The sequence below is a fragment of the Solea solea genome, chromosome 15, assembly GCF_958295425.1.
Source record: "Solea solea chromosome 15, fSolSol10.1, whole genome shotgun sequence".
NCBI lineage: Eukaryota > Metazoa > Chordata > Actinopteri > Pleuronectiformes > Soleidae > Solea > Solea solea.
In genome coordinates this window covers 19196953-19209701 of record NC_081148.1, presented here as the reverse complement: position 1 = coordinate 19209701, position 12749 = coordinate 19196953, and the positions used below count along the sequence as shown (strand labels likewise).

At 43.5% G+C, this 12749-nt stretch overlaps 1 protein-coding gene across 1 annotated transcript in view; it reads left to right on the top strand.

Annotated features, from left to right (window-relative positions):
- The first annotated feature begins 1779 nt into the window (after nt 1-1779).
- golga7bb (golgin A7 family, member Bb) overlaps nt 1780-12749 on the top strand; it is a 17972-nt gene continuing 7002 nt past the window's right edge. Inside the window, exons 1-3 of the mRNA XM_058651223.1 lie at nt 1780-1898; nt 7983-8108; nt 8948-9100. Coding sequence (XP_058507206.1) covers nt 1887-1898; nt 7983-8108; nt 8948-9100 — 291 coding nt within the window. The 5' untranslated portion in view covers nt 1780-1886. The remainder of the gene's footprint in view (nt 1899-7982; nt 8109-8947; nt 9101-12749) is intronic.

Genomic DNA, 12749 nt, shown 5'->3' with positions numbered 1-12749 from the left:
CGTGATCTAAGAACATCATGGGGAACAGCGGTGCTACAGTGACAGAGAAAGATACTAATTCCAGCACATGTCATGAGTCATGATGTTAGAATATAAAAGAGAGGGGGAAAAAAAATGTTTTTTTTTATAAATATCTTTAATCTAAATTCATTTTTATCGACTGAAAAACGTCTCCTTGTCACTTTTATCTGACTGTGACATTTTAAGCCACGCTTTTACCTTGTAAAATATTAAAAACCCAGTAAAATGCAGTTCACGAGAGAAAGAAAAAAGAGGAAATGGAATATAGTATCTCGGAATAGGATTTGATGCATTTTTAATATCAGCACAGTGTGACCTTTTCACCAGTGATGTTATAAACATAGTACAGTATCGATGTGTACTGTGCATTTATTCAGCATTGTCTCAATAAAAGCTAAACTAAAAGGTTCAATGAAATATTCTCCTGAGGATACAGCATTGTATTTCTATGATCGGAACATTTGATTATCAGTATGAATATCACCTCCTGGTGTTCAACTCTTTACCTTTTAGCAAAGAAATAGTGAGTTTCACTGATGTGGTTAGAGTGGTTGCAAATGCATATGGAAACCGACTTACATGAATTATTGATCCTATCTATGAAATGTTTAAGAGCCCCCGCACAAAAGCTAAGTAAGCCAAAATCCCCCTCACTCCACTCACCACGCTCAACTCCCCTTCACTCTGTGACCAAACTCTACAAAGTGTTTAGCTGCAGGAGTGATTTTATTTGCAGGTTAGTGAATGCATTTGGTTTGGTTCACTTTCACACAGCAGACCAAACCGCCTGGACAATGTCACGCAGCACTGACCAGGAATATTGCATTTCCTGCTCTTAGTAAACCGCACCAGGTTCTACGTTTTCAGGTGGACCAGAGATCGCTTCTTTGGTCCGCACCAGAGTTTGGGGCGAGCTTTCACACCTGTCCAAACGAAGCAAACTATCCATGGAAACTAACTCTGGTCCGTTTAAAGTGGACCAAAGAGCTCTGGTGTGAAAGTGCCCTAAAATGTAGATAGTAATAGTAGCACCTTTCAAGGTATTCAAGGCTGTGAACGGAAAAAGCGAAACAAAGGGCAGAACAAACAAGGGACAGGGAATTATGGATTTCTACTGGGAGAAGGTTCCAGAGGGTGGGAGCTGCCACACTGAATGTCCTGTCACCATAGCTTCTCAAGTCGTTACAGGAGATGGAGAGCAGACGTGAATCTGTGGATCATAGGTGCTGAAGTGTCAGGGGTGGAGGAGGTCACACGTTGACTGTGTGGATTTATAAGTGAGGAGGAGTTAGTTTGTATATGATGCAGAACTTGACAGGAAGCCAGTGCAGCTGAGAGTGTGTGGGGGTGTGGGGGTGTGATGTGCTGCCAGAGCTTGGTGGGTCGGAACGAGAACTCTGGCACCAGAGTTCTCCATGTAGCAGAGCCTAAAGGACGTCACGGCAGTGGCTTTTATGTATTTATGTATTGTAATGAAATGTATGCATGAATATTGCCACTTTGTGCTGTGTTATTATTATTATTTTCTCATATTTTTGTACGACAGTGTGAATGATCCAATAGAGCGTTTTGAAAATGTGACCTCGAAAAAGAGCAAATTATTCACAGTTCATGCATTAATATAGATATATACATATAATTAGCATATCCCCCCCCCTCCAATACCCAACCCCCACCTTATCTCGCGGTGACACGCGCATCCACGCGTGCACGCGCGCCCGTGTGTCCACTCTGTCGGTGCCCACACACACACACACACACACACACACACACGGAGGCTCAGCAGAGTCAGGTTGTTGAGCAGAGAAGCGGCTGCAGTCGTTTTTTCAGCCCGGGACAAAAACCCTGTAGCGTCTCATTGCAACATGGCGACAGAGGTAAGGAAGACTAAACCCCGGAAATCATCTCTCATTACATTCATGTTATTGCTATTTATTTATTTATTTATTTTTCTTAAAGAAGTGCAGGCTGAGAAAAATGCGGTCTTGCGGAATGAACGTCTTGTTTAGTCGTGCTTCCGATCCCCCCTTCCACCACCACCCCCCCGACGTGTCGTGGTTCGTGGTTTCATTTTCAGCCAAATCAACCACCTGGAGCTGACAGCGGACAGTAGTTCAACATTTATTTATTTATTTCCACATGAGTGTTGCTCAGTTTCACTTACTTTCATCCCTGATTGGCTCTTTGACTCGATTAGATTAGATTAGATTAGATTATCCTCACATCAGCAGTTTTACCATAACTATATGTTTATAGAGGAGTTATCTTGATCTGTTGCCAGGTAATAAATATAACCTCAGATTGAGCAGAGGAGACTGAGAGATGATGATGATGATGATGATGATGATGATAGAGCAGTCAGCACCATGGACAGGGACAGTCTGTCTTTACTTTACGTTCTTTAGACGTCTTTTCTCCATTTTACGTGAGAGACTTGTTAGGTTTCCATCACTCCGCATTTCTGATTTAAATATTAAAATTATAAATGGAAAAAGAAAGTTTTAAAAAAGAAGAAGGAAAAAACTTAAAAGACGTAACAACACATGTTGGCGTTAAAGGTAAATGTGAATTAATACAATAAAAAAAGAGTCAGCAAATAAAGGATTATCTAAGGATTATGTTTAAAACTCACGTTAGTGTAATCTCAATGCAGCTGCTCTGAAAAAATGGTGGAATATGGTGGAAATATGGGAAATATGATGGAAGCCGTGGACGTGAGGAGGTATGTGTGGACAACACTTAACACAAGAGGCAAATATTGCTACAGTAATAAAGGGAAAACATATTAATTACAACATTTTGTAACACTTTATGGTAACATATGTTTTTTTTGTGACATTTGCATTAGTTCATCTACTACATTGTCTGAAAGCTATACAGTGCAAATCAAATGAGCGTATAACAATAACAGTTGCATTCTGCAGTTGTTTATGTTTTGCATTAAGTCATGTTTTTTGGAATGTGGGTTAAGTAGGAAGGGAACTTGGCTTGTAACCGGGGGGTTTTCGGTTTGAGTCCCCACCAGGTCAAAGGGCTGGGGTACCCCTGAGCAAGGTACCCAACCCCCATTGCTCCCTGGGCGCTGCTCAGTGAAGGTTCCGAGTAGAGGATGGGTTAAATACAGTATATAGAGTATATATGTGTATATATATATAAAAAACAAAGGCTCCACCCAGTTATATTTCAGAGGATAATTTTCATATCCTGCCATGCACACTATCAACAGCATCAACAGTGTGTGCTGATGTATTTTTAGCCTCAGTAACGCTCACTGCAACGTCGTCCACTCTCCTTCTTAGTGTCCTTGGTGCTGTGACCATAATGCTGAAGACATACTGTAGCTGCTGTGCTTGTAATAATAATGATGACGTCAGCAGAGGGAGACAGCTGTTGCCTTGGTGCGAGTTTGGGGGCAGCTCGTGCATCCAATATGTGATTTTGTGTGCATATGAACTGCACGTGGGTTCAGTTCAGTACGTGTGAAGGGATTCATGTGTGATTGTGCTGCAGGTAAAGGTGCAGTGGATGTTGCCGAGCAGGATTCGCGGTCGTTCGTATTCTGAGCCAGCATTACTTGGCCGAGCGGCCGTGATTTCCTCTGGTGGTCTGCCAGGATCTGTGTCCAAGCCCTATTAGTTCCACTCACACACACACACACACAAACATACCATACACAGGCACTCGAGCGAGGACAGATTGCATGTCCAAGGTCCATCATTTATCCATGGCATGTTTAATGTGAAGAGGCTACTGCAGCCTCCCTCCCTCTCTCTCTCTCTGTGTGTGTCTCTGTCCTTCAACTCATTTTATATCAGAACTTATTCATTTATTGTTTGCCAAGTCAGCAAATTTAGTGGCTCATAGTGCAGCTGTGCCGCATGGATAATGTTTGGCTCCATTAAGTCCATTTCTTTCGTATCCTCCTCTCCTGGCTCATGTCCTACACTGTTAGGGAATAATGTGTCGGAGTACAGAGATCATCACCTGGGCACGTGTCCATGTCTCTACTGAATCAGCGTTCCACCTTTCTCCAAAAGAGGTCTCCTCTTCCAGATCACCAGTTGCCGATCTTCCTCCGTAGATGTCATGGAAAGTCGACCGTTTTGTCAACACAGTCTAAACTCCAGTGATTTATAGACCTCAGCTGAGATCATCTTGGCAGTGAATATGAAAACTCTGCTCCCGGTGGGCAGGAAACCAGATCGCTTCTGACAAGATGAAACGAGGACTTGACAGGTAGAAAAATGGCGATGGAGCCATGAGACGAGAACTAAACGTCATTTACTGCCGTACATGTTTGAATCTGTGTGTGTGTGCACACGCTCTCCTCCACACTGTCGCTGTGTGAGTTGGAGTCAAGGTTAGGGTCAAAACAGAAGGACACGATAAAGGAAAACATCACATTTGCAGTCTATTTCATTTGAACAATATTATTTGGGTATTGATGCATGTCAGTGGCTATTTCCAATCAATATATGAAATGCATATGTTTACACTTGAGTGAAATTGGCGCAGGAACCTCCTCCATGAGATGACTTTTTAATTAAGTGTTTGTTGAAACCACAAATATACTGGATGTCGACCCACAGAATAGGAATTAGTTGAGTTTGAGGTTTGTGTTCATGCCGTAGCTGTTTCTTTCACTTGTTTATATATATTTTTAGTCTCTTCTTTATTCTAAGTCTCTTACGTGGTAACACATCTTATATTATACATCTTTATTTTCCCTTGTTTTGTGTGCTGTGCACACAAGCTTCACTAACTCTTCACTAAAAGTAACGGACGTGTGGAGGGACGTGATTGTGTGGGTGGACGGCGAAGTCAAACGGTGCAGTGCATCACAAAGCAGAGGCTTCTTAATGGAGTTGTGTGTTATCAGTGTGACACTTTAATATTGGCGTCTGCTTTGTGCACTATATTTAGACACAGGAATAGACTGCATTTGAACCCTGATCTCCCACGCAGCAGAGTAAACAGCAGCACTCTGCCAAACAGCAGACATTAAATCTTTGAGTCTTAAATGCACGGACAAGACCACTCTGTCGGCGACTGAGGAAATATTTCATGAAACCTTTTCCTCTGTCAAAGCAGAACTCTCTAAAAGACTCGGGCAGTTGAAAGTAACTTGTAAACGTTGCACAGAGAGAGGCCGTGATTATCGTTATGAACAGTTTTTCGACTATAACTAGCAGTTTATGACAAGTCAAGTCAACTTTACTTCTAGAGCACATTTAAAAACAACCGAGGTCGACCAAAGTGCTTCACAGATTTAAAGGCGTGGCAACAGAAAAGGTATAAAACATAAAATCAATAAAAAGTAAAACAGTAAAATAGTGACATAATAGAATAGAAAAATGGTAAGAGTTTGGCACGTCTAAAAGCAGCTTGTTATTAGACCTCAGAGCTCGGGGTGGAGCGTGAAGAAAAAAGAAGTTCTGACAGGTAAGACGGTGCCAAACCGTTAAGAGCTTAAAAAAACAACAGTAAAATGTTCAAATCAATCCTTAATACGAATAGGAAGTCAGTGGAGAGAGGTGTGATGTGGTCTCTTTTCTTTCCTTTCCTATTAAAAGGCAGCCTAAGACCTTGTGAGGGAGATAGACCCTCACCTTGTTGATGAGCCTTAGTTGAAAAAAGGTTGACTCAACAACGGCCGAGATTTGTATGTTGAACACTATTATTTTAATCCAGTGTGTGCATCGTGTGTGTGTGTATGAGTTTGTTTGTACTTGTGATTGCATTACTTTACATTTGACTGCCTGAGACAAAAGATAACAACTGTGCAAATCAACACTGTAAAGATCTGTACTTGTCAGTGCAGAACCTTGGTTCTAGATCACACCGTGATCGCCGTAATGTTGATAAAAAAAAACCCTGATTTTCTACCATTTATGTGCAATTTTGATCAACTCCTGGAACAAAATCCTGTGCGTGCTCACACAACCACTAACAGACTGACGCTCTCACCTTTGAGAGGCAGCTACAGTTTTCACAAATGTTTAATTCATGTTGTAATGTGACGTGTGACAGGCGTGATATTGTCCAGCCTCAAACACACTGCGACACATGTTCTCATCTGGCCTCGGGAGTCTGGACTCGTGAAATGGGAACAGAGTGTTGCAGTGCGTCACTTTTGGACGCTGGACGTTAAAGTGTTGTTGACCTTTTTAACCATGACGTCCCCAGTAGACCAAACAGTTTGAATGTCTGGAACGCACGTTTCCAAGTTCATTACGGCCAGCGAAGTGGTGGGAGAGATATAAAATAAATGGACTCCATGATTCATGGGTGACCCCAGAGGGACGTGACGGCTCCCGCCTGCTTTGCTCAGCTGCAGGCAACACGTCGCACGCAGCAGAGATGATTAGGTCAACAGCAGGTCAGAGCACAGCAGGACTCCCACACTGTCCCGAATTAACCTGCTTCCTCCACATGACGCTCACATACAGTCATACTGGCAGCTCAGTGCCTGCTGATTACGTTTTAAACAGCGGTGGAAAAGAAATTGCGGACATTTTTGTCAACAGAGACGGTATCGAAGCTTCTGCAACTTGCTGAATATGTAAATTCTGATCATATTTTTGTTGTTAGAGAAGTAAATAATCTGATTATGTTTACCAAACACATTTGCTGTTGCATAAAGTTCACTCTGATGATTTAGAAACTCCTCCCAGAACCACTGTCAACTGCTCTCCTCCATCTCTTTCTTTCGGTCCTGTTTTCCATCATGTCATTTATTTAATTTCTTCCTTCTCCCTCCCGTGTGCTTTTCTTTCATCTTCCCATACTCTGTGTCTCATTGTCTTCTTTCCACTTACATATTTCTCTATGCTTTTCTTGCTATTGTTCTCATCTCCTTCCCTCGCCGTCCTGCTTCTTGTTTTTCCCTTGGCAGCAAGACTGAACTCTCTCATGAGAAGTTTTTACGGCTACAGTGAAACAACTAAAGTCCACTCACACACACACACACACACACACACACTTCTGCAATCCTAATGAAGCCAATACTTGCGGCCGGTTGATTCCAACGTGAATAAATGATGCCCAGCCTTGTGCTGATAGTTGCCTCTTTTAATAGAGTGGCTTGTTTGTCGTTATGGCCTGGAGACAGCACAGGGAGGGCGTCGGTGACAACGACAGGGAAAGCAACACGGTGGATTGGAGGATATTAAAAGCTCTGGCAGGCAGCACGATCTCGCGGCTGTGATGCCATTTTGGCTGCAAGCAGATGAAAATAGCAGCTTGGATGCTATTCTTGGTTGTAAGTGATATACCCTATATAGACATGAAGGGCTGGCACTGTGCTGCGTTTGCTTGTGTGGGTTTAACTCTCTTGGGCTCACACACACACACACACACGCATGCAGGTAACCTCAGAGACACTGCATGCTTTGAATAATAACAACGCGACAGAAAACTCACCAAACGGTGGCCGCGATGTCCACATCCTTATAATTAATAAATGTGGCTTTTTTAAAAATGCGACACATGCAAAACTGTGTGAAAGTGTGAGAGGTGGAGAGTTTTTGTATAATTATTTTAGAAATCAGTACAACCTCATTCCTTTGCACTGTTTCAGCTCTTTTTCTTCATCCCCCTCTCCCTCCCTCCACATACTCCTACTTTATCTCTAATTACCGTCCTCCTGAGGGGAGTCATTTAGATCAGTAAGGGGGAGAAACATTGGTTGTATGTTGTATGCTTTTTAGAGGAAATGCGTGTTTGGGTTGAAAACACACCACTCTGCACCAACATGTGTTAATAACACTGGAAACAGCTCAAAACCTACCGACCTGTGCAGGACAGAGATGTGGGCTCGTTGATCAAGTGTGAGTGGATCATTAATTTGACCCTGGTTGGACTGAATCACAGAATAGCAAAAAAAACACAACCTGACATCACTTGAAATGTTTTTTGGGGCACAGATGTGAAGGTTTCTTTGTTTCCTCTCTCGTTCTCAGTTCCACAACCTCCAGGAGCTGAGGCACAGTGCAACGCTGGTAACAAAGGTGTTTATTCAGAGGGATTACTGCGAAGGGACCGTCTGCCGCTTCCAGACCAAGTTCCCCTCGGAGCTCGACAACAGGGTGAGCACAAACGTGAACACGCGCATAAAAGAAATATGCAATTATATCAATTATGGAATTATGGAACTCGCCTCAAAAAAAAACAGCCACACACATTTCCGCACACTCCAAAGATGTCACACATCTTTTGTGCCCATGTTCACACTGTGTGTGAATAGTGTCTTGCCCAAGGACACGTCGGCATGTAGACCAGCGGAGGCAGGGATCAAACCCACAACTTTGAAGCTGACAGAGGACTCACTCCACTACCACTGAGCTACAGTGGCCCCATCTTGTGCCTTAACTCAAAAACACATATTACAACTCACTCATGTACAGTATAGCGGAGATTGTCATAATTCAAAAGCCATGACGCTGATTTGATACCTGCCAAAATATTCCGATTCCAAACTGAAACCACAAGCCTGCTCTTATTCAATTATGTTTCATTCCAATTTGAACGACATTTACTGCTGTAATGTGCAGGTAATCGTACGAGTGAGAATTCTGTATTCCTTCTCAAACACTGTCATTCTTTAAGTAATGATACTACAGCAACTTCTTCTGCAGGGTTTTAGTTTTAACTCTGCAAGCAAAACTAGAATAAAGAACTAAAGAAAGAGAAGTTCTTTATTCTAGATTCACCTTTACTCTTCTTATATTGCTGTATTAGCATCTGTGAATGTTTAGCTCTCAGTATTTTAAGCAAAGAGACAAAGTTTGGAGCAGAATTCATCTGGTTTGTTTGGCAAAGGAACAACTTGCTCCGACATTCACACAAGAGCACGTTAACTTTATCACTGTCTGTTTGCTGTGTGCACGCCGTCATATCTCCAGTGTCCGTTTGTCTTTGCAAGTAGATTGAGCGAACCTTGCTTGAGGAGACGGTGAAGACCCTGAACTCTTGTTATGCCGAGGCCGAGAAAATCGGAGGTCAGTCGTACCTGGAGGGATGTCTGGCCTGTGCAACGGCTTACATCGTCTTCCTCTGCATGGAGACACGCTACGAGAAGGTAACAATCCTGTAGATACCTGATGATAGAACTTTGAGTATGTGAAATGATCTTCTCTCTGTACAAAGATGGAACTTGCTGTGAAAAAGAATATCTACCTCAGATGTAGCATAGACTGGGCAGGAGGCAGAGTCTGGACAGATCATTAATCTGTTGCACTCAGATAACCATTCACACCCACAGTTAATTCACCAGCACTGCTCTGTTAAAGTCTCCTCCATGTCTTTGGTCTGTGGGAGGAAACCCGAGCACTCTGAAGAATCCCACACCTGCACCCTGGGAGAACATGCACACTCTTCACATGGAGGTGCCTGCAGGCTGCAGGTTATTGCCCTGATCTGGAGTCTCTTTGTGTACGCTTGAATATTTTTTCAAAGACTTTGCAGAAGCATTTTTTCTTGCTCTGACATTATTCATTAACAGCTGGTTATTATAAACTCCACTTCCCACTCACAGGACTTATTTACTGGCATATTTTATGGAGGCCAGCTCTCTCACAAACACATTTTAACTGTGTGTTCTAATGCACTCTGGGTCTTTGAGGTTAGAACGTGTTATTTGCACCCACTCGCATGGGGCAGCAGAGACAAAAACAAAAAAAACTCAGGAGATATGATCTGACTCCCTCTTGCACAATGTTCCTTTCAGCTGCCCGTCCACTGCATTTTGAAACAGACACCAAATCCCACACCTGTGTGCCTGTGGGCAAGGCATGGCAAGCCAGCTGTGACATGACATTTACCTTCGGCACAGCCGAGATGTTCATCTTGAGAAAGGGCAGTTGATTAAACTGCTGCGCGGCCGTGTTGCTGCTTGTCACTTGCACTTGAGATGAAGCACCAACACTGGCACACGTAACACGATCACACACACACACACACTGACACAGTGGGTTTGATTGACCCCCTTGTGATTTTGTGCGTGCGTGCTTGTGTTTTAGACGAAGCTGCAGCAGAGTGAAGTCCCAGCATGCCTCTCTACGCTGATCTTTGTCACACACACACAACATTCATCTCCCCGGTCTTGTTGCATTTAGTAAACATTGCTTTATCAAAGCAGTACAAAGGCTCTGGTCTCTGACCAAGAAGTAGAAAGAGCTGTGATCAAGCCATGCCAGACATGACCTGGTCCGAGGAGGCTTTCATCTCCCCGTCAGCTGGTTGTCGCCCCATTGACTTGCTGAAGTGCTATCAGCCATGCGGGAGCGTTGTTTATTTACTCGTTCGAGTTGATCTCGGCCGAACGGCATTATGACTGACGATGATCAAATACACCCACCCAAGTTGTGCCGATAAAGAGGCCACACACCAGTGAGTGCGGATCTTTGTGTAGATCCACTGGAACACCGAGCAGTCCTTGTTGCTTACATCTCACCTTATAAAAGGACACTGATTGCTCCCAGCATGTCAGAACAGAGTCGCGTGCGCATGTGCATTCATCAAAGCTTCCGTCACTCGCTGTTTCTGCCCTTTTTCCTCCTATTTTACCTTTTCCATTATTCACAAGAATGTGGCCGACACACACTGGACTCACACAGACACACTTTTATGTTGCACTCGGTGACATAGACAACATTCATCCCGGCAGAAGAGTACACACTCGTAGCAAACAGACTGTGACACCTTTGCTTTGAGGCGATACGTGCACTCACAAAGGTTTTCCCAGGAGGGCAGTCACACACACGCACACACACACACGCGGCTACAACAGAGGCACAGCTTGGATACTTTACTATCATGTTGTTTCGCTGTGGAGGATTGTGCTGCTGCCTCAAGAGCTTGGTAGCCATAAAAAGATTGGCTTCTCCTTGCACTACAATAAACCCATTAGTCAGGGCTCCGCTTTGTGCATCTCTGCTTCTTCTCTGTGACATTTGATTCCTCCTTTATGGGGTTTTAACAAAAGACACAGTTTGTATTGTATGAAAATTTGTGTGTATATTGTCACTGTCGTTTTCTGCCACTTTGACTTTGACAGACACGTCTGTTGCTGTCGAGTTGTTTGTGTGTGTGTGTGAAAGTGCAGACGTGTCCATGCGCTGCAAATAACACAGTAATGAAATAGTGGGAAAAAACTAATTCCATCCATCCTCCATACTGCTTTATCCTCTACATGAGGGTCACAGGGGTGCACTGTGCACTTTGCCTGTCCATCCTGGACAGACAAACAACCATTCATTCTCACACCTCTCACACGTCAATGTTGAGTGTCCAATTCACCTAATCACCATGTTGCATGTTTTTGGACTGTGGGAGGACACCGGAGAACCCGGAGAAAACCCACGCACACACCGGGAGAACATGCAAACTACATGCAGAAAGACCCTGGTTCTAACCTGGTCTTCGTGCTGCAAAGGCAAGATCACGTCACCAACCGTGTGGCCTGGAAAAAACAAATTGTAGTAGTTAATGTTGATATTTAGAAGCAAACATGTCCAGTTTTCTCAGTTGTGCAGCACATGACCAAGAGGAAAGGAATTGGGCTTCTAACCAGAGAGTTGCTGGTTTAAATCCCAAGACGGGTCAAGGGCAATCTCCATTGTTCCTTGGGCACAGATAAGTTCTGCCCACTCCTCCTGCACCCGGCTTGTGTGTGTGTGTGTGTTCACTACTGGTGTGTAAAAAAAAAAGGATGGATTAAATGCAGAGGTCAAATTCACTATCACAAATAGGTGTATGTGCACAAAATAACAAATTCCAGCTCATTATGAATCCGTTGCGACCCAGAAAAATTCAGCTGAGTCAGCGTTTCATCAGCGTGGCTCGGGATGCATTTGTCTTCTCACTGCCAAAAAAAAAAAAAAAATCTGCAGCAAAGCCCAAATCTAAATGTGGCCTCAGTCATTGGATATCATGTGTGTCCTCAATTTGTCTCGATCGTGTTCACATCTGTCCTCCAATTATCACCGCAGATGGATGTGAAGGCAAAGTCCCAACAGAGCTGTAGATCCGACGAAATGAAAGCAGCCAAATGAAGCAAAAACAACTGCCGATTGATGTTTTCCTCTCTGGCCTTGCAGTATTTCACGTCTTGTTTTCTCATATATTGTTGCTCGTAATCATAACTTACTCCTCTCCTGTGTCGTTTAATCTTTGCTGTTTTAGAGGTCACTTATATTTGCAGCTGTGCCTGCAGCTGTTACAGGCCTTTGACATCTCGGAGGAGAACAACACAGCAGTGTGTTGCCCAGTCTCCATCGTTTTAATCTCTCAAGGCTGAGAGCGCTGCCGGGACCGTTGCTTAACTCACAGAAGAGGACGAGAATCTGTCACGTTCAATAAATCATTTCGCGAGGTCCCATTGTGGTTTGTCGCCGCTGGAATCGCGTTTGTGTTGTTTTAACTTTTGCACTGACTCGATCGAGTGTATCGATTACGAGGCAACGTGGTGGGACTGAGGCCTGACGTGGGACATAACACGAGCGGTCAGCCAATGGTTAATCATAATCAAACTCTTGGTTGAGCGCTAAGACGAACAGCTTGTCTGCCCATCTGTCTGTAATTACTTTGTTCCACGGCATAAAGTATTATTTTATGAACCATCACAATAGTTTTAATCAAGTGGTTTTATGATATTTTAATGTCTGATTTGGGCCAGTTTTCTTTTTCCTCCTCATTTCGTCTCTTCAATCCACACTCAGGTCAACAAA